The 23,327-nt window shown below is 39.0% G+C and overlaps 1 protein-coding gene across 5 annotated transcripts in view; it reads right to left on the bottom strand.

The window, feature by feature from the left end:
* The window catches only part of MCF2L2 (MCF.2 cell line derived transforming sequence-like 2), a 337,731-nt gene that overhangs the window by 57,766 nt on the left and 256,638 nt on the right, over window positions 1-23,327 (bottom strand). For all 5 annotated transcript variants that reach the window (XM_037839691.1, XM_037839680.1, XM_037839694.1 and 2 more), the window contains 2 exons: window positions 3,722-3,788; window positions 2,601-2,716 (listed from right to left, as the gene is read on the bottom strand). In XM_037839691.1, the coding sequence (XP_037695619.1) occupies window positions 2,601-2,716; window positions 3,722-3,788 (183 nt within the window). The remainder of the gene's footprint in view (window positions 1-2,600; window positions 2,717-3,721; window positions 3,789-23,327) is intronic.

Genomic DNA, 23,327 nt, shown 5'->3' with positions numbered 1-23,327 from the left:
ATTGTCACATGCTCACAATCCCAGAACTTGCCCTGTGTGTAAAAGGATGTTCATAGAGCTCTCCTACAGAATGCTGTGGGAGAGCAGTCAGGTTGTGGCTCCCCAGAGCAAGGGACTGTTGGCTGTAGGACATACCATGCAGTGCCCTTGACTGTAAGGAAATTGTTTCCTAGGGAAGAGGGGACATTTATAACCATGTAAACAGGGGAATTCCTTGGGCCACACACATGCATGGCCATGAGAAGATACAAGCACAGAAAAGATCAAAAAGACCCCCGCACTATGACCTGGAGCTAGCCTCATTGTATGGATAAGTCCTGAAGGAGAACATTTACACAGTCAATCTGCAAGGACTGGTAAAGGTGTTTTCTATTTTTCCTTGTTTTTTTTTGTTGTTAGCTCCTGACATTCAAGGAAAGCTCTGTGAAAACACCAACTGGATACAAGCTTAAGGATGCTTCAGAATCTAAATTCCAGAAATAATACAGTAAAGATATCAAAATGTCCAGGATTCGAGAAAAGATTACAAAGCCACAAAGAACTAGGAAGTAATGGCCCAGGCAGAGGAGAACCCATTAGGAATCATCAATGAGGAGGACCAGACCTGAGACATAACAGAGAAAGACTTAAGAAAAAATGGTCTTAAATATTACAGAGCTAAAGGAAGACATGGACAAAGAACTAAAGGAAATCAGGAAAACAGTAGATGAACACAAAAGGAATATCATAGACAAATGGAAATTATGAAAAGAACCAAGCAGAGCTGAAGACCACAGTAATGGAAATTTGAAATTCCATAGAGGGGTCCCACAGTGGTTCAGAGCTGGCAGAAGAAAGAATCAGTGAACTTGGAGACAAGACAATTGAGATTATCCAGTCTGAGCAACCAGAAAGAGGAAAGGACAAATAAAAGTGAACACAGCCTGAGGGACCAAAGGGACACCATCAAGTGTACCAATATACACATTACAGGAGTCCCAGAAGGAGAAGAAACAGAGAAAGGGGCAGAGAGAACATTCAAAGAAATAATGGCTGAAAACTTTCCAAATTTAATGAAAGACAATGAATATAGATATCCAAGATGCTCAATGAACTCCAAAAAGGGTAAACTCAAATATCCCCAAACAGTGGGATATTTAAATCAAACTTTGTTGAATGCTAAAGATAAAATTCTGAAAGCTACAAGAGAGAAAGAAGCACTGTGTTATATACAAGGAAGCTTCAGTAAGGTTGTGTGCCAATATCTAGTCAGAAACCATGGAGGCAAGAAGGCAATGGGATGACGTTTTTAAAGAGCCAAAAGCAAAAAGTTGCCAGACAAGAATTCTATATCCAACAAAACTCTTTCAAAATGAGGGAGAAGTTAAGACATTCCCAGACAAACAAAAAAAGCTGAGAGACCTAGTCATCTCTAGACTGGCCATGCAAGAAATGCTAAAGGGAGTTCTGTAGGTTGAAAGGAAAAGACACGGGTAAATATAAACGCCAGAACTATTGTATCTTCAGTTTGTAACTGCACTTTTTACTTCCTACAGCATCTAAAAGGCAAACACATAAAATGTGATAAATCAGTGGTTTTGGACTCATAATGTAAAAACATGTAATTTGTGACAAGAACTACATAAAGGTGGGGGGACAGTGGAGTATAGGAACATAGTTTATGTACACTATTGATGTTAAGTTGGTATCAAAGCAAACAAGGTTGTTATAGATTTAAGATGTTTAAGAATTTAAGCCCCATGGTAACTACAAAGAAAATATCAGAAAATATGCAAGCTCATAGGGGCAGAAATTAGAGTACAGGTTGCCAGGGGTAGGAGGCAGGGGGAATGAGGAGTTAACGCATAATGGTTATAGGGTTTCTGTTTGGGGAGATGGGAGAGTTTTAGTAATGGAAGGTGGTAAATCAAATATGATTAATCATATTGTGAATGTGATTAATCCCATTAAATGGTATGCTTGGGATTGAGATGGGAAACCTTATGTTGTATATATGTTCCCACAATAAACAAAAAGAGACAATGACAATTAAACGCAATACACAATCCTGGACTGGCTCTGATAAGGGAAGAAAAAAGACTCAAAAGGACATTATTGGGACATAAGAAAAAATCAGAATAGAGACCGTAAGCTTTATATCAATATCAAATATCTTGAACTTGATAGCTGCACTTAAGGGGGATACATAAGTGAATATACTTGTTCTTAGGAAATGTATATGGCAATATTAAGTGTTTAAGGAGTGCAATGTATACAATCTACACTCAAGTGCTCAGAAAATGGACTGATAGAAAGATGGATAACATAGATGGATTGATAGATGGATAGATACACAGAATGACATGGCAAATGTGGCAAAATGTTAAAATTGGTGCATCTGGGTATCTGTGCGTGTTTGGTGGGGGGAGCAGGGGTATGTTGGAGTTTGCTGTATGGAGTTTGCATTATTTTTGTAAGTGTCCTGTAAGTTTGAAAGTCTTCCAAATAAAAAGTTAAAAATAACAAGTCTAAGCCTGCTTATCTCCAAATTCCATCAGCCTGATTTCCACTGTTCTCTCCCCAACTTTCCATTTTCCCTGATAATATGGATTATTATATACCTGTTGTGAAATTCATAAAGTTCTCTAATATTCCCAAAGAGAAAGTCCTTGTTGTTCTGAAGAACATCAGGAATCAGGTGCTTCAGCCAAATAAAATCCATTGGAGTTATATATCCCTGCAGAGTGAGGAAACAAAGTAGGTTTTGCAGACATGAACATATGAGAGGTGATATTAATTGGCTACTCCAGGAACCAAACTTAAATGAAATAATTGGAAAATACAACACACGTGTTTCCTGAAAGCTGTTCTATCAAATACTTTCCTTTGATATAATTTTCCTCATGTGTTTGCCTTCAGAAGGAGATGGCTTAATGACAAGATAATAAAATGGTATTTTATAGGAAGAATAAAAATATAAATTATATGTCAAATGTGAAAGGAAAAAACCTACCCATCATTGTATGATCCAATGCAACTACTATTATGTTTTATTATATTTCCTTCATGACCTTTAAAAAGCTTATTTTCTATGGTTATAATCACAGTACATGTATAATATTGTATTCTGTTTTTCTAAATACATTTTAGACCCAGCTCATAAATATTTACATATTTTATTTAAAATTTTTACCTTATATCATAAGCATTTTTCAATGTTGATAGAAATTATTCAACTCAATTACTTTTTACATTGAATGATATTTTACTCAGCATATATATCATACTTTATTTAACCCTTCCCTTTATTCTTGGATATTTGGGTTGCTTCTGATTTTTGTTGTAAGAAATTCTACAATAAGTAACTGTGCATATTTTTTTTCCATTAAGATTATTCCCTTAGGAAAATATACATATTCACTCCTAGGCAAGAAATGTTACTCCTCTCTTATTAAATTATCCAAAACATTTAAATTATATGTATTATTGCAAGGACACGATGAACCTCATTGGGCATTGCTGGAATCAGTATGAATTGGTACACTACTTTGGAAGCTATTTGGTTACATGAATCGAGAGCCCTAAGAATGTTCCTACTCCTACTGGAGAGATAAATGTGATATAACAAAACCTAAAACCTTGGTGGGAATTCCAGAGACATATGGCAACTATTTTGAGTCTCTTCGTGCAACAAAAATTCCCCAGTTTGAATATATTCTTAATCAATCTCCCATCTACTTACATCAATTATGCTCTTAATTTCTTTGATGTAAATTTCTTCAGTCTCAAGCAAGTCATCTATAATGCACCTGAATCACAGCAGCAAGAGTACAAGGGAGAAAGAGAGAGAACACACTCTTTTAGAATTCCTTTGGAATAATGTTCATTGCTAGAGTTCCCCTTAGTGGCTCACCAACTTAGGTTCAGTCAATTCATTCTGCTCTGTTGAACACCCAAGGCCAACATCTCACAAAAGCACCCTCTGGACCCACTGGCATCAAGAAGAAACAGCAAGGTTAGAGGACTCAAAACCTGTGCAATGAACGACCTTTCTTCCAGTTGGGCTGCATAGTGTGCAGGCAGAAAGTGTAGACTTTGGAGTCAGAAATACCGGGTTCGGATCCTTGGTTAGGAAGGTCTCCTGACCCTAGATTGTACATGTGGATTGTTAGATTTTCTCACCAGCTTTCCATCATTTCACGGCTCACATCAAGGTCTTTGACCTACCTGGATTCATTTTGTTTACATGGGGTTAGATGGATGCTAGTCAAGCCTCCTTCCTCTGGCATTGGATGTTCCAGTGTGAACACCTTTCCTAAGCCAAAAGACATGAGCTCTTCAGTTTCTCATGAGAGATGCAGGTGGAGGATGTGATAGGCAAAATTCTAATATGGGCCCCAAGATTCCTGACCTCTGGTGTACACACACCTTCTCCCAGTTAGTCAAATGCTAATTTAAGTGTTGCTGTGAAGGGGATTCTGCAGATGTAATTAAAGTCCCAACTCAGCCGACCTTCAGATAGGTAGGTTTTCCTGGTGGGATGTGCTAATCATGTGAACTCTTTAAATGTGGATCTAGAGGGCAAAAGCAGAGAAGTTAGACAGATTGGAAGCATGAGAAGGATTCAAGAGGGTGATTGTCATTTGCAGGCTTTAGAGATGGAGGGGATCATGTGGAAAGGAATGAGGGTGGCCTCTAGGAGCTGAGGGCTCCTGTTTGACAGCCAGTGAGTAAACAGGGGCCTCAGTCCTACAACCACAAGGAATTGAATTCTGCCACAGCCACATGAGTTTAGAAGAGGATCCCAAGCTCCAGATAAGAATGTAGCCAGCTAACACCTTGTGGGATCCAGAACAGAGAACATAGTCATCCTATATTCAGACTCCTGTCCCAGGGAAACTATGAACTAATAAGTGGGTGTTGTTTCAAGCTGCTAAGTATGTGTAATTTGTTATGCAGCAATAGAAAACTAATATAGAGAGTAAGGCTGGACCCCACACCTGTTCCCAGACAGACTGTTTCTCCCTCTCATCCAGCGAAGTGGCCACACTCATGCTTTCTATTGGGCTCTGAGTGAGTGTTTGTACATTGTTCACATGTGGAATATGTACATATGTGTGTGTGTGTGTGTATACTTCTGGTGGGTTAACTATTCAATAGTAGCCTATCCCAGTAAAGGTTTTATTTTTCTGTCATAAAAATGGATATACAAGGGGAAAACAAACTAACAGAAAAGAAATGTTCAAAGGACACAAAAGAGGAAATTTGCATGTATATGCAAATGGCCATTAATCTTTTAAAAATGTTCAACTACACACAACATTCAACAAAAGGGGAGTAACACTTTAATCTACTAGATTGGCAGAAATTTCAAACCTCAAAGACAGACTGGTAGGTAAGAATGTGAAAACTTTTAGACAATATTGGTGGAAGTGTGAATTTGTGCAAGCCCTCTGAAAGATAATTGGGAAATAGTAAAATTTAAAACATGTACTCTTGGGCAGAGCGCTAACTTCCATCTTTCCCAGCCCACTCCCATGGAACCATAACTCCGTATCTCCCTAGGAAAATCAAAGCAGCCTGCATTACCCTTCTCCTGGGGAGGCCAACAACGGACCTTTACTGTACTTCTCCGAGACTACGTACATAGCCTGACCATGGCAAAGGACTTGGCTAAGTGGAAAAGTTTGGCAAGTGTAACTCTGTTTCTACTAACCATTAACTCTCTTTAAGGTGCAATGTTTCCTTACCCCACAAATGCAAAAGCAACTAATAAGCTTTCTTGGGATTGTTGGGGTATTGGAGACTCTATTCCTCATTTAGCCCAAATGTGAAAACCTTTGTATGTCTTGACTAGGAAAGGCTACCGCTGGGAATGGAACACCTCCCAATAGGTTGCATATAAAAAGGCAAAAAGGGCAATAACACAGGCACAAGCACTGGGAGACACAGATCCAGACCTGCCCTGTGAATTGGATGTAGCCAGCACTAATATTGGGTTTGGGTGGGGTTTGTGGCAGGGGCAACATTCTAAATGAATGCCCCTTAGCTTTGATCAGTGTTATGGAAAGGGGCAGAACTGAGCTACAGCCCCCTAAAACAGCAATTGTGTGCTGCATATAATGCCTTATTGCAAGTGGAGGGACTGATGCAAAGATGCCCAGTCACCTTAAAAACGGCCATCCCTTTTCAGGGGTGCATAACTGACACAGCTTCTAAGCCACCCTCTGGCAATGCCCAGCTGAGCACACTGGCCAGGTAGAGATTTTTCAATACCAGCCCTCTGAATGCAGAATGCATGAGATTCTCGGACCAGTGTCCTATAGACAGGCTTCGACAGCTAAAGTTGCTGCACTTGAGGTAGCTGTTGAAATGACAAGAATTGTGCAAAGACGTTTGGGATGCCTGCCAATGTCAAAAGGTAACTGCTGCCAGCAGCTAGTGGACATCACTGAAGGGTGCCCTTTGTGTTCTCTGTGTCAACTACACAGGCTATCACACCAGATGGGACATGTGGACTATAATGGTCACCTTCAGTTCTCGATGTATGCTTTTACTTCTGTGGACATGGCTACAAAACTTTTGTTAGCTCTCTTGGTGGGGAAGGCGAGCCAGCGGGCTGCCCTGAGCTGTTTGGAAAGGGTGTGCACTCAGTATGTCATATCTACGCAAATAGACAGTGATCGGGGAACCCCTTTCACTGAACAAATGACCCAAGCATGGGCTATGGACTATAAAATCTCTACAACAAAAGGTTTTATCAGGCCATAACCTATGTGAACTATGCACCTAGAGCTGCAGCCCCAGCTCCTAATGAAATGCTAATGGAGGGACCAATGCAAGCATTGAGAATACAAGTTAAAGGGCCAGCTGCTTTACAGCCTAAGTGGGGAAATAGTAATAATTTGTTGTTGCCTGTGCCTCAGACCATACTAAATGGGGAAAAGAAGTCAGTTGGCCTTGGTGCTAGCCTATGCAGCCGCATTGATTAGGAATCCTATGCCCCTGCTGAGGAATAGGAGTTACCAAAAATATTGTAATACGGCCTAAATGACTGTTAAAATCTTTATCACCAATATGGGGCCTCCTATTCCCATGGGAAACTTATGCATGACTATGTGGCCCCTTCTTATGACCAGATTAACAATTAATGTAATGGTAGAGAACTCTGAAGGTTTGCGGAGGGAGAATGTCTGGTATTTAAAACCTCCTCATAATGTTCCTCTGCCTGGTACCTTGTTACCAACCAATGGAACTCTAGCAAGTAGATTGTTGAATCAGCAGAAATTGCCCCTTATTGTTCCCCATAAACATTTTCCTTTTCACCTAGCAAACACCTTCCTGCAGTGGGCCTCAGCAGGAACTCACACCAACAATTGAACACAATCTTGGGTTTGCATGGACTTGTCAATTTTAGGTGCTACTGGCCTTTCTTGGACTGTGACCCCTATGAAATAGACTGCATGGAATATCCTACTGGCATGGAAGAATTCAGCAATTATCAGTAGACCCCTTGTCTAAAAGGTTTAATTCCCTTTCTTGTCCCTGGCAGCATCTCTTTGTGAATTTATCTCTGCGGTGGGTGGACTTCTAGTGTTCTGTTGTCTGTGGATGCAATGTCTGTCCTATGGTCAACAAGTCTGCTACATGGGCGTGGATTGTGGGGGGCCCAGGGCCTCCTCCCCTCCATAGTGATTTCATATAGTCACCTACTTGACCAAGACAGATGTTATAAGTCATCAGACTTCCCCAGGGGAGGAAAAATTGTGTTGTTAACAAAGCATTGAAACTCCCCTCCCCTGATCACTGTTGATAACAAACTCCACACCCTGTTTCCACACCCTCCTCTTCCTAACCTTTATAAACCACCCCGACACTCACTGCTTCTGCAGAATGCTAATGTCCACCTTTCCCAGCCCATCCCCATGGAACCACAGCTCTTGTAAGTCCTATTAAACTCATGTCTAACTCCATGCCTGTCATGTTCTTGGTCCTAGGGCTAAGCTGGGTTGAAACAGATGTGTAAATTGCTTAATAAAAAATATATATAATAAGGAAATCAAAAAACAAAACAAAATGTACTCTTTGACTCAGTAATTACACTTCTAGGAATGTTCATTGTTTGCAACGAGAACATAAGAACCTCAGCAACAACCAGATATAAGCCAGAAATTACTTAAATGTTCATCAGTAAATTATGGTATTAAAATACCATGTAGCTATTAAAAAGAATGAGGCTGAATTATATATGTTGATATGATGGAATCCAGGTATTTTAAGTGAAAAATAGAAAAAGCAAGATGCAGAACAGTATGCATAGTATGACTGTGTAAAAAAAAGTGTACATATACATATATGTAAAAGTGTATATGCTTAGAAAATTTATGAAAGAAATTTAAGACATTGCCAACAGTGACTGCTTTTGGGGTGCTGTAGTGAAGGCTACAAAATGGGGAAGGAGAATTTCTACACTTTACACCCTTTTACAATGTTTGATTTTAAAACAAAAAAAATCTAAACATCTGCTTTTTTTAATCTAAAAAATGGCTTATATGAAATTTTTATATGAATGTTACAGAGGGTAATGACATATAAACCCCATTTGGAAGATATAAGTTACACAATTTACACATTTCATAGCTTAACAATTATTCTTTCTTAAAATGACAATTTTCCTGTATATTCATAAATGCATTATAGGACAAGACTGATAAAGGTACTCACTGACAGAGGATACAATTTTAAGAAGTGTGCCGGTTTGAATGTATTGTGTCCCCCAAATGCCATTATCTTTGTGGTCTTGTGGGGCAGAGATTTGCTTGGAATGTGCCCCACCCAGCTGTGGGTAATGATAATTTTGATGAGATGTTCCCATGGAGGTGTGGCCCCGCCCATTCGGGGGTGGGCCTTGATCAGTGGAGCCATATAAAACATGCTGACTCAAAGAGACTAAACTGAGCGCAGCTGTGAGTGACGTTGTGAAGAAGAGCAAGCTTGCTAGAGAGGAATGTCCTGGGAGAAAGCCATTTTGAAGCCAGAACTTTGGAGCAGACGCCAGCCATGTGCCTTCCCAGCTAACAGAGGTTTTCCGGACACCATTTGCCATCCTCCAGTGAAGGTACCTGATTACTGATGTGTTACCTTGGACACTTTATGGCCTTAAGACTGTAACTGTATAGCCAAATAAACCCCCTTTTTATAAAAGCCAATCCATCTCTGGTGTTTTGCATTCCGCAGCATTAGCAAACTAGGACAAGAAGTATACCAACTACCAAAAAGTTACTTTAAGACCATATTTCGTGTGGTGGTTTGGAACTGTATATACTCCAGAAAATCATGTTCTCAAAGCTAATCCATTCCTATGCATGTAAACCTAGTGTAAGTAGGAACTTCTGAAGTGACCCAGGGTGGGTCTTCATCCTATTACTGGAGTTCTTTATAAACAGGATGAATACAGAGAGAGAGAGAGAAAGCAAGCCACAGAAGCAAGAAGCTGGAAGCAATGAAACCTGGAAGAGAAGGGAGAGACCAGCGGACGGCACTTTGTGCCTTGCCAGTCTTCAGGAAGAAAGAATCGCCTTGATGATGCCTTGATTTCGACATTTTTCTCAGCATCAATACTGTAAGCTGCTAAGCTAAGAAATTCTCATTGTTAAAAGCCAACCCATTTTATGGTGTTTGCTGGAGCAGCCTAGAAAACTAAAACACTTAGCTAACAGTGTCACTGAATAAGAGGTTCTTATTCTTTTGATAAATCATCCTGAAATGAAGACTGCTGCTAGATCAGAAGGAAATGAAGTTCTCGACACCAATCTTTTTCTATGAGCCATGGCATCAAGTAGGACTACAGCCACAGTTAAGCATTCATAGAAAACCAGAATACAGCCAGCCTCTTATGCCCTTATGAAGTATTGGCAAGTCTGCCTAGAGAACGTATTGACTATTAAATGAAGTCAGAAAGCAGAAATAATTAGGTGGTGGGCAGAAATAAATCTTATTATTCAGCAGTTATGTAGGAGACTCTTAGAAGTTCTTAGGAAAATATTCACAGCTCAGAAGGAAAAAAAAAATCCATGTTAAGCCATGTCTCAGTTTACTGTTTGGAAAGTAGTTGAGAGATCTCATGAAGTTGCTTCATTTTATCTTTTGGAGCACAACAAATAAAACTCAAGTGATAGGAATTTCCCTAAGTACTGGTAGCCTACATTTCAGTCCAGATTAAAAAAAATAATAACCTTCACACCACTAGTAAGCCATTCTTTTTCCTTTCCTCCCCTTTGTTTTTCTTTCAAATAACTTTACATAATAGAAGATAATTTATGACTCCAGCTGATGATCACCTGCTTTATTATTCCAAGGTAACTTATCTTGTGGTAGATAAAAAAGACTCTAAAGAATTGGCCATCTAAAATCATCAAGTATATATAATGCAGAGGAAGAACAGAAAACCTTGTGAGTACTCAAGTAATTTAAAAACCTTTAAACCCAGACAGGAGTTTAGGTCCTGATGGATATCTGTCCATGAAGTGGAAACTGTCATTAGGACATTAAATGGATTTTAAGATGCCAGAACATACTGTATTACTGTATATTCTGGCACTTTATTCTACACTTTAAAGTGGATTTCACCTCCACCCCAACCCTCTGAGGTCATTAAGAGGGGAAACGGAGGCATACTGTGTTTTTTAAAAAATTGTTTTCATTAGAGAAGTTGTAGATTTAAAGAAAAATCATGTAAAAAATACATTGTTCCCACATTACCCCCTTCCCAATATTAACACTTTGCATTAGTGTGGTACCTTTGTTACAATTGGTGAGAGAGTATTTTAATTCTACTATTAACCATAGTCCATAGTTTACAGTAGGGTGTGTTTTATTCTTCCATATACCACCCGATTATTAACACTCTGCAATAGTGTGGTACATCTATTACAATTCATGAATGAGCATTATTATAATTGTACTACTTGTTGTGTAGTCCTATGTTTTATATTTTAATTTTTATTCTAGTAGCATACATATGACCTAAAATTCCCCCCCAACTAAATTTACATATATAATTCAGTGCTGTCAGTTATACTCACAATGTTGTGCTACCATCTACAAGAATCAAGGCTACTGGGTTGCAGTTCAACAATTTCATGTATTTCCTTCTAGTTATTCTAATACACTAAAAACTAAAAAGGGATATCTATATAATGCATAAGAATAACCTCCAGAATGACCTCTAGACTCTATGTCAGATCTCTCAGCCACTGAAACTTTGTTTCCTTTCTCTTTCCCTTTTTGGTCCAAGAAGGTTCTCTCAATCCCAAGATGCCAGAGCCAAGCTTATCCCTGTGAGTCATGTCCTATGTAGGATAATTTTTAAAATAGCTAATTTTTATTGAGTGCTTACTATGTGTCAGATGATATTTTAACCAAGGGGCAAGGATGGAAAGAATACGTCTTTTTAAAAAATGTATGCAACCCTGGATGGAATATTCAAAGAAATTGTTCTGGTTTGCTAATGCTGACATTACATAAAATACCAAAAATGGATTAGCTTTCATAAAATGGTTTATTTGGTTATAAATTTACAGTTCTATGGCCATGAAAATGTCCAAACTAAGGCATCAACAGGAGGGTACTTTCACAGAAGAAAGGCCAATGGTGTCCAGAAAACCTCTGTTAACTGGGAAGGCACGTGGCTGGTGTCTGCTGATACTTTGCTCCTGAATTCTGGTTTCAAACTAGCATTCTCCAAAATATCTCTGGGCTTCTGTCTCTCTTAGCTTCTCTGGAGCAAACACTAGGCTAGCATCTCCAAACATCTCCAAGCATCTCAAAGCATCAGCAAGTGTCTGGGTCTTCTCTGAGCATCTCTGTGAGTTCCCAAGCATCTCTCCAAAACTCTCTCTCAGCTGCTCTGAATGCCTTCTGTGTGAGCTCTCTTATAGGACTCCAGTAATTTAATTAAGACCCATCCTCAATGGGTGGGGTTCACATTGCCATGGAAATAATTTAATCAAAGGTCTTGTCCACAGTTGATTGAGTCACATCTCCATGGAAACACTCAATAAAAAGATTAATGTCTGCCCTCACAAGATTGCATTAAAGAACATGGCTTTGGGGGGCATAATATATCCAAACTGGAACAGAAATAATAGCAGAAAACTTCCCAAGTTTACCTGGAGACATAAATATTCAAGAAGCCCAACAAACCCCAAACAGGATAAACTCAAAGAGAACCAAGCCTAGACTAATAGTAGCCAAACTGTCAAATGTCAAGGACAATGAGAGAGATCTGAAAACTGCAAGAGTAAAGCAATGTGTTATGCACAAGGGAGCACCAATACGATTCAGTGCTGATTTCTCATGAAAATCCATGGAGTCAAGAAGGCAGTGGGACAACATATTTAAAGCATTGAAAGAAAAAAATTGCCAGCCAAGAATTTTATATCCAATGAGACTATCTTTCAAAAATGAAGGAGAGAAGATGGCAGCATAGAGAGGTGTGGAAGCTACTTTGTCTCCCTGGAACAACTAAGAAACAATCAGGAACAACTAGTGAACAATATGGAATAACTATGGGGGGACAAACACGATTGTCCACTCATCATACACCAACCTGAATTGGAAGGAATGCCTGGGATTGCAGCATAAAATCTATAAGTAAAAACTGTGGATCCAAGCCAGGAGCCCCCTCCCCCCCACAGCCCAAACTCAAAGCCTTGTGGTGCTAGAGAGCAGCAGTCTCCAAGCAAGCAAATATAGCTCAGCTGACTCCAACTGGGGTTTTAATTAACAAATGTGGACTGCTCAACACAAGCTATGAATCCCCAACAAGTAGTCAGAGGTTTTGGGTGAAGACTGACCTTGGAGAGTGGGAGGGTGGCCACAGACTGGCCCTGAAGGGGGCTTTCTGTCACTTTTTTGGCTCAGGGGAGAAAGCCTCAGCCATTTTCAGTTCCTGGTGCTCTGACACAGACAAGGGTGGAGACAGCACAGGCAGAGAGACTATTCAAATGTAAATGACCTCTCCCTAGGGGTGTATCTTCCCTAAGAGGAAGAAGGTGGTGCCAAACTCTACTACCTGCCTTCCATTCAGAACCAGACCACAGAGCCTGGGGGAAAACAGCCATGGGCCACACCTCCTTACACCAGTGGGGAGCTACAGGCTGACAGATGCCAACTGCTGGGCAGAAAAGCACATTGACTTGAGGTCTCACAGGGTGTATAAACCTTCTAAGACACCCTCAGGGAAACTGATACTATTGCCTCCTTCCAAGACCTGAGCCCATTCTGGCCTGGGAAAACCTGATTGGGGTAACCAAGGAAACCAGATGCCTAGACAACAGAAAACTACAACCTACACTAAGAATAACGAAGTTATGGCCCAGTCAAAGGAACAAATTTACACTTCAACTGAGATACAGGAATTTGAACAACTAATGCTAAATCAATTCAAAAAGTTTAGGGAAGACATGGCAAAAGAGATGAAGCATATAATGAAAACACTGGGCATACATAAGGTAGAAATTGAAAGTTCAAAAAAACAATGTCAGAATCTTTGGAAATGAAAGGCACAACACAAGAAATGAAAGACACAATGGAAATATACAACAGCAGATCTCAAGAAGCAGAAGAAAACACTCAGGAACTGGAGAATAAGACATCTGAAGGCCTACATACAAAAGAACAGATAGAGAAAAGAAGGGAAAAATATGAGCAACATCTCCAGGAATTGAAGAACAACATGAAATTCAGGAATGTATGTGTCACTGGTGTCCCAGAAGGAGAATAGAAGGGAAAAGGGGCAGAAGCAATAATAGAGGAAATAATCAATGAAAATTTCCCATCTCTTATGCAAGACATAAAATTACAGATTCAAGAAGTGCAGTGTACCTGAAACAGAATAGATCTGAATTTGCCTATGCCAAGACACTTAATAATCAGATTATCAAACATCAAAGATAAAGAGAGAATCCTGAAAGCAGCAAGAGAAAAGCAATCCATCACATACAAAGGAAGCTTGATAAGGCTATGTGCGGATTTCTCAGTAGAAACCATGGAGGCAAGAAGGAAGTGGGGTGATAAATTTAAGATACTGAAAGAGAAAAACTACCAACCAAGAATCTTATGTCTGTCAAAACTGTCCTTCAAATATGAGGGAGAGCTTAAAATATTCTCAGACAAACAGACAATGACAGAGTTGCGAATAAGATACCTGCTCAACAGGAAACACTAAAGGAACTACTGCAGACAGAAAGGAAAAGACAGGAGTGAGAGGTTTGGAAAACAATTTTGGGAAATAGTAGCACAGCAATGTAAGTACACTGAACAAAGATGACTGTCAGTATGGTTGAAAGAGGAAGGTTGGGACCATGTTGGACACCAGAATGAAAGACAAAGACAAAGACTGGGACTATATAACTCAGTGAAACCTTGGGTGCTCAACGATCGTAATAAAAGATACAAATATGTTTTTACATGAGGTAGAACAAATGAATGTCAACATTGCAAGGTGTTAAAAACAGGGTGGGATTGGGGGGAAAATACAATAATGCAAACTAGAGACTACAATTAACAGAAACATTGTATTATGTTTCCTTTAATATAACAAAGGCAATATACCAAAACTAAATGCATATGGGGGTGGGGTGGGGAACAGGGGTGCGTATGGGACTCCTAGCATTGGTGATGTTGTCTGACTCTTATTCTACTTTAGGTTAATGCTAACTTTCCTTTTGTTGCTTTCTAGCTGTCATGTTTTGTTGTTGTTGTTGTTTTATTTCTCTCTCTCTTTCTCTTTTCCTTTTCTTTTGTCTCTGTGCCTTCTTTGACTCTACCTCCTCTTTGGGGAAGAAATGGAGATGTCTTTATATAGATAGTGGCGATGGTGCTGAATACATAAATACATGACTATACAGGGAACAAACGATTGTTTACTTAGGATGGAACATATGGTGTCTGAACAAAACCATCTTAAAAAAATGGGTTGATGAAGAAAGCTTGAGGGCACTATATTGAGTGAAATAAGACAGACACATAAGGACAAATATTGCAGGGTCTCACTGATATGAACTAATTATAATATGTAAACTCATACACATGAAATATAAGTTACCAGGATATAGAACGAGGCTGAAGAATGGGGAGCAGTTGCTTATTATGAGCAGAATGTTCAACTAGGGTGAATTTAAATGTTTGGAAATGGACAGAGGTGATGGTAGCACATTGTGAGAATAACTAACAGTGCTGAAAGATGTGTGAAGGTGATGGAAAGGGTAAACTCAGAGTCATGTATGTCACCAGAAGGAAAGTTGGAGGTTAAAAGATGGAATGTATAAAACAGTGAATCTTGTGGTGGACAATGTCCATAACTAACTGTACAAATATTAGAAATCTCTCTCATGAACTAGAACAAATATATTACACTATAACTAGAAGTTAATAATAGAGGGGCATATAGGAAAACTAGATATACCTATTGCAAACTATATACTAAAGTTAGTAATATTTTAACATGCTTTCATCAACAGTAACAAATGTACTATACCAAAACTATGAATCAATAATGGAGGGGAGGTGGTTAGGGGTATGGGAGAGCTTGAGTTTTCTTTTTTTTTTTTTTTTTGTCTTTATTTATTTTCTGGAGTAATGAAAATGTTCTAAAAATGGAAAAAAAATTAATTGTGGTGATGGATGCACAGCTGTATGATGGTACCATGGGCAACTGATTGTACACTTTGGATCTTTAGATATTTGTATGGTATGTGAACAATCTCAATAAAAAAAATGAGGGAGAGATCAAGACATAAAACAAAAGCTAAGTGAGTTCATCACCACTAGACCTGTCCTACAAGCAATGCTAAAGGGAGTTCTTCAGATTGAAAGGGAAGAACACTAAACAGTGGGTTGAAGCAGCATTAAGAAAAAAAAAACAACTCAGTAAAGATAACCATATGGGTAATTATAAATGACAGCAATATTGTATTGTAATTGTTGGTATATAACTCTACTTTTTGCCTCTTCCTTTTTGTAATATGCAAATGCATAAAAAATAACAAATTTATGGTTTTGGACGTACAATATATAAGATATAATCTGCAGCAAGTACAACAAGAAGGTGGGGGATGGAAGGGTATAGGAACAGTATATGTATATGCTATTGAAGTTAAGTTGTCATCAAATCAGACATGATTTTTATAGATTTAGAGTGATAAATTTAAGCCCCACTGTATCCACAAACAAAATATCTGAAAAATGTATACAGAAGTAAAGCAGAAGATACTCAAAATGTTACACTACAAAAAAAAAAACAAATAAAAATGAAGTAGACATTAATAAAAAAAAGATAAAAAGAAAAATGAAGTAGACATTAGTGGAAGATTTGAGGGACAAAAATGGCCTAAGACTTACAAAGACCAAATAGAAAAACGGCAGGAGAAAATCCTGCATTATCAGTAGTGACTTTAAATGTAAATGGGGAGAGAAACTAAGATGGCGGCTAGGTAAGACAGGGCAAAAAAACACCTCCATGATAAACACTAGATAAAAACCAGAAAGTGACCCAGAATACTGCTTACAGCGATGCGCCAGCTGGACGAGGTCTGCTAGTTCCACAGGGGCCGTACACTTGGTGAAACCGGGAGTCTGCATTCTGAAATGAGTGAGTAAGCTGGCTGGAAGACCCGCAGCCGTGCGGCAATCTGGGAAGCCAGGGGTTGGAGTTTGGAGACAGACTGGCTCTTTTTTTTTAAAAAAAAAAAAGGGAAAAACCCAGGAGCGGCTGCAGTTGCAATAGTGGGAACCACTCAGCAAAACACAGCAAGAGGGGGCTGGGCCGGCCTCTTGGTGTCTGGCCTGGAAGATAGCCCACTGCAGATACCCTCAGGGCCGGGGGAACGGAGGGGAGAGCAGGAAGCAGAAAGAAACCCCGTGGCTCGCAGCTGGCTCCCTGGAGGGCTGGATAAACTCCTGCCCGGGGCCGTGCCCACAGCCCAGAACCCTGCCAGTTGTCCTGGAGCTGGGAAGGAGGAACTGTGCGAGGAGGGGGTTGTGAAGATGCCCCGTTTGGCCATCTTTGCATCAGGCTGAAAACGCCCCAGCATGGCCCAGTGGCCTGGGGCTTCCCTTGAGGGACGGCGCACACTGGTGACATAGCACAGCATTTCCTTGGCAGAGGTGCTGGAGGATTGCGGCTGGGTGGGGGGACCCGCTCAGAGAACCCAGGGACCCTACGCCAAGTCAGGTTGTTTGTGGGACAGCGAGAGGGAGGGTCTGGGGCCGAAATGAAATGAAAGCTTAGACTCTTGTGGTGGCCTTGAATCTCTGGGAACCTGAGGGATTTGAATATTAAAGCTGCCCTTCCTCCATGGCCACCCGTACACATGCCCCACATTCAGGGCGGACGGCTCCAGCAACACACCCAAACTGAGTTCTCCAACTGAACCCCACAAGAATCATTTCCCCACACACCATGGGGACAAGGTGGAAAACTGACTTGAGGGGTATAGGTGACTCACAGATGCCATAGATGCCATCTGCTGGTTAGTTAGAGAAAGTGTACGCCACCAAACTGTGTTTCTGAAAAATGAGATTGCTATCCTTTTTTTACAACTTGAAAGAACCCTATCAAGCAAACCAAATGCCAAGAGGCCAAAAACAATAGAAAATCTTAATGCATATGATAAAGCCAGATGATATGGAGAATCCAACTCCCAACACACAAATCAAGATATCAGAAGACACACAGTAGCTGGCACAATTAATCAAAGAACTACAACTGAGGAACAAAAACATGGCAAAAGATTTAAAGGACGTCAAGAAGACCATGGCCCAGGATATAAGCGACATAAAGAAGACCCTAGAAGAGCATAAAGAAGACATTGCAAGAGTAAATAAACAAATAGAAGATCTTATGGAAATAAAAGAAACTGTTGGCCAATTAAAAAGACTCTGGATATTCACAATACAAGATTAGAGGAAGTTGAACAACATCCCAGTGTCCTAGAATTCCACAGAACAGAAAGTGAAAGAACAAAAGAAAGAACGGAGAAAAAAATCAAAAAAATTGAAATGGATCTCAGGGATATAATAAGATAAAATAAAACGTCCAAACTTAAGACTCATTGGTGTCCCAGAAGGGGAAGAGAAGGGTAAAGGTCTAGAAAGAGTATTCAAAGAAATTGTTGGGGAAAACTTCCCAAACCTTCTACACAATATAAATACACAAAGCATAAATGCCCAGCGAACTCCAAATAGAATAAATCCAAATAAACCCACTCCAAGACATATTCTGATCAGACTCTCAAACACTGAAGAGAAGGAGCAAGTTCTGAAAGCAGCAAGAGAAAAGCAATTCACCACATAGAAAGGAAACAACATAAGACTAAGTTGTGACTACTCAGTGGCCACCAAGGCAGAGGTGTGACATATTTAAAATTCTGAGAGAGAAAAATTTCCAACCAAGAATACTTTATCCAGCAAAACTCTCCTTCAAATTTGAGGTAGAGCTTAAATTTTTCACAGACAAACAAATGCTGAGAGACTTTGCCAATAAAAGACCTGCCCTACTTCAGATACTAAAGGAAGCCCTACCGACAGAGAAACAAAGAAAGGAGAAAGAGATATAGAGAATTTTAACAGACATATATAGTACCTTACATCCCAAATCACCAGGACACTCATTTTTCTCTAATGATCACGGATCTTTCTCCAGAAGGGACCAAAAGCTGGGACATAAAACAAGCCTCAAGAAATTTAAAAAAAAAGTTTGAATATACTCAAAGCACATTCTCCAACTACAATGGAATACAAATAGAAGTTAATAATTTTTGAACTGTAACTCCACTATTTACTTCCTACATGATATAAAATATACATACTCTAGTGACAAATCAGTGGTTTTGAACTCAATGTAAAATATGTAATTTTAGACAACTATATAAAGGCGGGGGAATGGAGGAGTATAGGAACATAGTTTATGTGTCCTATTGAAGTGAAGGTGGTATCAAAGAAAAACAAGATTGTTATGGATTTAAGAAGTTAATTTTAAGCCTCACAGTAAACACAAAGAAATTATCAGAGAATATAACCATAGAGATGAAAAGGAGAGTATGGGTTAAGAGAAATGGGGGAAGGGGCAATGGGGAGTTAAGAAATGAGTGTAGGGTTGCTGTTTGAGGTGAAGGGAAATTTCTAGTAATGGATGGTGGGAAAGAGCATTGCAACATTCTAAATGTGATTAATCCCACTAATGGAAGGCTAGGGAGGGGGTGGAATGGGAAGATTTAGGCTGTATATATGTTTCCTTTGGAAAAAAGAAAAAGACAGTATAAATAGATGACAATTGAATGCCAAGGATGAACTTGGATGGGATTGGAGGATGGAGGACAGGAGGCTCAAAGGGACACAGTTGAGACATAAGGAAAAGGAAATATAGAATGTAAGCTTTGTATCATTGTTGAATCTCTTGTACTTGGTAGCTGCGCTTCATGGGATTGCATAAAAGAATGTTCTTGTTCATGGGAAGTGTATATGTGAATTATAGTGTATGTTCAAGGATGTGTGCAGCTAGCTCCCATATGTTCATAATACAGAGCAATAGATGATGGATGATAGATAGGGAGGAAGGGAGGGAGGGAGGGAAAGAAATAGCGATGTCACAGAATGTTAAAGTTGATGATTGGGCTATCGGGGGAGGGGGGTCAGGGTATGATGGAATTCTGTGTATGGGGTTAGTATTGTTTTTGCAACTGTTTCCATAACTTTGAATTTATTTGAAAATAAAAAAAAATGTAAACGGATCAAACTCTCTAATCAAAAGGCAAAGATTCACAGAATGGATAAAAGTATGACCCCACTATATGCTGTTCACACCTTAAATTCAAAGGCATAAATAGGCTGAAAGTAAAGTAAAATGGTGGAAAAAATATACCATGCAAATAGTAACCATATAAAGCAGACTTTAAGTAAAAAAACATTATGAGGGTCAAAGAAGGACATCATATAGTGAAGAAGGGATCAGTTCAACAAGAATACATGAAAATTAAAAATATATATGCAACTAATGGCAGAGTCCTAAAATATATGAAGTAAATATTGATATATTAGAAGGAAGAAATAGACAGTTCTACATTAATAGTAGGAGACCTTTCAATAATGGATAGAACATTTAGGCAGAAGATCAATAAGGAAATGGAAGAAATGAATGATACTATAAGCCAAATAGACCTAGAATGATACTTTATCCAACAACAGCAGAGGACACATTTTTCTCTGGTGCACACAAGTTTTTCTCCAGGATAGACTATATCAGGTCACCAAACAAGTCTCAAAAATTGACAGATTTTGAAATCAATGAGCTGGAAATCAGTAGCAGAGGAACTGCAAAATTCAGAAATATGTGGAAATTAAACAACACACTCTTAAGCAACAAATGGGTCAAAGAAGAAATCGCAAAGGAAATTAGGAAATATCTCAAGGCAAATGAAAACAAAAGGACAACATACCAAAACTTATGAGATGCAGCAAAGGCAATGCTGATAGGGAAATGTATCATTCTAAAAACCTACATTAAAAAAAGAGATCTCAAATCACAGACCTATCTTCATACGTGGAGGAAACAGAAAAAGAAAAGCAAACTAAACCCAAAGCGAACAGAAGGAGAAAATAACAAAGATTAGAATGGAGATAAATGAATAGAGAATTAAAAAAAATAGAAAAAAATCAATGAAACCAAAATGGGATCTTTGAAAACATCAATAAAATCAATAAGACTTTAGCAAGACTGTCAAAGAAAACAGAAGAGAGAAGACACAAATAACAAAAAATCAGAAGTGAAAGGGAGGACATTACTACTGACCCCACAGAAAATCAAAATATTATAAGAGGATACTCTGAACAATTGCATGCCAACAAGTTAGATAACCTACATGAAAAGAACAAATTCCTAGAAACAGACTCAAGATGTAACAGAATAGAAAATTTCAACAGACCAATAACTGGTAAAAAGATTGAATCAGTAATAAAAAGCCCCTCTCCCCTCCAAAAAAAGCCCATGACCAGATGGCTTTACCAGTTAATTTTATACCAAATATTCCAGGAATAAATAACACCAATCTTGCTTAAACTGTTCCAAAAAATTGAAGAAGAGGTAGCACTTCCTAAGTCATTCTATGAAGCCAACATCACCCTAATACCAAAGCCAGAAATAGATACCACAAGAAAAGAGCAATAACTGTTATGACTATAGATGCAAAAGCCCTCAATAAAATACTATCAAGCTGAATCCAACTGCACATTAAGAGAATTATACACTATGATCAAGTGGGATTTATCTCAGGCATGCAAGGGTGGTTCAACTTAAGACAATCAATTAATGTAATACACTACATTAATAGAATGAAGGGAAAAATGGCATGATCATCTCAGTTGATGCAGAAAAGGCATCTGACAAAATGAAGCATCCCTTCTTGATAACAGCTCTCAAAAAACTAAGAAAAGAAGGAAACTTCCTCAACATGACAAAGGGCATATATGAAAAACTCACAGCTAACTTCATACTCAAAGGTGAAAGACTGAAAGCTCTTCCTCTAAGATGGGTAAGAAGACAAGGATGTCCACTGTCACCACTGTTACTCAACATTGTACTGTAAGTTTGATGTACTGGAAGAGCAATTAGGCAAGAAAAAGAAATAAAAGTCATCCAAATTGGAAAGAAAGAAGTAAATCTTTCCTTATATGCAGATGACATGATCCTTTAAATAAGAAATCCTGAAAAATTCACAACAAAGCTGCTAAAGCTAATAAATGAATTCAGCAAAGTGATGTGGTACAAGATCAACATGCAAAAATCAGTAGTGTTTCTATACAATAGTAATGAACAACCTGAAGAGGAAATCAAGAAAACAATTCCATTTACAATAGCAACTGAAATAATCAAACATCCAGGAATAAACTTAACCAAGGATGTAAAGGACTTCTATACAGAAAACTACAAAACATTGCTGAAAGAAATAAAGCCTTAAGTAAATGGAAGAACTGTGGTGATTTGGAACTGTATGTACCCCAGAAAATCATGTTTTTAAACCTAATCTGTTCCTGTGCATGTAAACCTATTGTAAGTAGGATCTTTTGATGAGGTTACTTCAGTTAAGTAACTCCACTTTTATAAGGACTTCACCCTACTACTGAAGTCTTTCATAAAAAGGATGAATAGAGAGAGAGAGAAAGAGAAAGCCAAGAAAGCAAGAAGCTGGAATCAATAAAACCTGGAAGAGAAGGGAGAGACCAACAGACACCACCATGGGCCTTGCCATGTGACAGAGAAGCCTAGGATTGCTGGCAGCCAGTCTTCAGGAAGAAAGCATTGCTTTGACAATTGAGTTGGACATTTTTCTCACCCTCAAACCATAAACTAATAAATCCTCATTGTTTAAGCCAACCCATTTTATGGTATTTGCTTTCAGCAGCCTAGGAAACTAAAACAAGGACATTCATGTTTGTTTTAGTTTCCTGGCTGCTAAAACAAATACCATGTTTATTGGTTGGCTTAACAGGATTTTTTTTGGCTCATGGTTTCAGAGGCAAGAAGGTTTGCTTGCTTCCTCCTGGGATTGGTATCTTCTGGCTGGATGGCAATGTTTGGGGTTCCTTGGCTTTTCCATCACAGATCAATACACCTGGCAGCATATCCTCCTTTCTCTTCTAGGTTCCCTTGACTTCCAGCTTCTGGCTGTTCCCCATGGAAGTTCTCTAACTTTCACTCTGCTTATAAATTTCTCCCGTAATCTTGATTAAAGCCCAACCTGATTCAGTTGGGCCATACTTTAACTGAAGTAAAATCTTGAGGTTTTATTTACAATGAATTCACACCCAACAGAATGGGGACCAAGACCAAGTATACAAGTACACAATTCAATCCACCACAGTGTTTGTGGATTGGGAGACTAAATATTGGTAATATGTAAATTCTACCCAAAGTGATTTATTGATTCAACCCAATCCCAGTAAAAATTCCAATAGTCTTTGTGATGTTTTGAAGCTGTATGTACCTCATAAAAACATGTCCTTAGATCTAATCCATTCCTATGGATGTGGACCCACGGTAAGTAGGACCTCTTGATAAGGCTACCTCGTTAAAGTGCCACCCACCTCCACTAGAATGGGTCTTAATCCTTTTACTGGAGTTCCTTATAAGAGCATGAAATATAGACAGAGAAAGCAAGGGAAGCACAAAGCTGAAAGCAATGAAACTGGGAAGACGAGGGAGAGAACAGCAGATTTCACCACGTGGCAGAAGAACCAAGCACTGGTCTTCGGGAAGAAAGCATTGCCTTGATGATGACTTGATTTCAACA

Source organism: Choloepus didactylus, chromosome 1, assembly GCF_015220235.1.
Source record: "Choloepus didactylus isolate mChoDid1 chromosome 1, mChoDid1.pri, whole genome shotgun sequence".
Lineage (NCBI taxonomy): Eukaryota > Metazoa > Chordata > Mammalia > Pilosa > Megalonychidae > Choloepus > Choloepus didactylus.
Note: the sequence above shows the minus strand (reverse complement) of the source record. Positions and strands in the feature narration are given on the sequence as shown.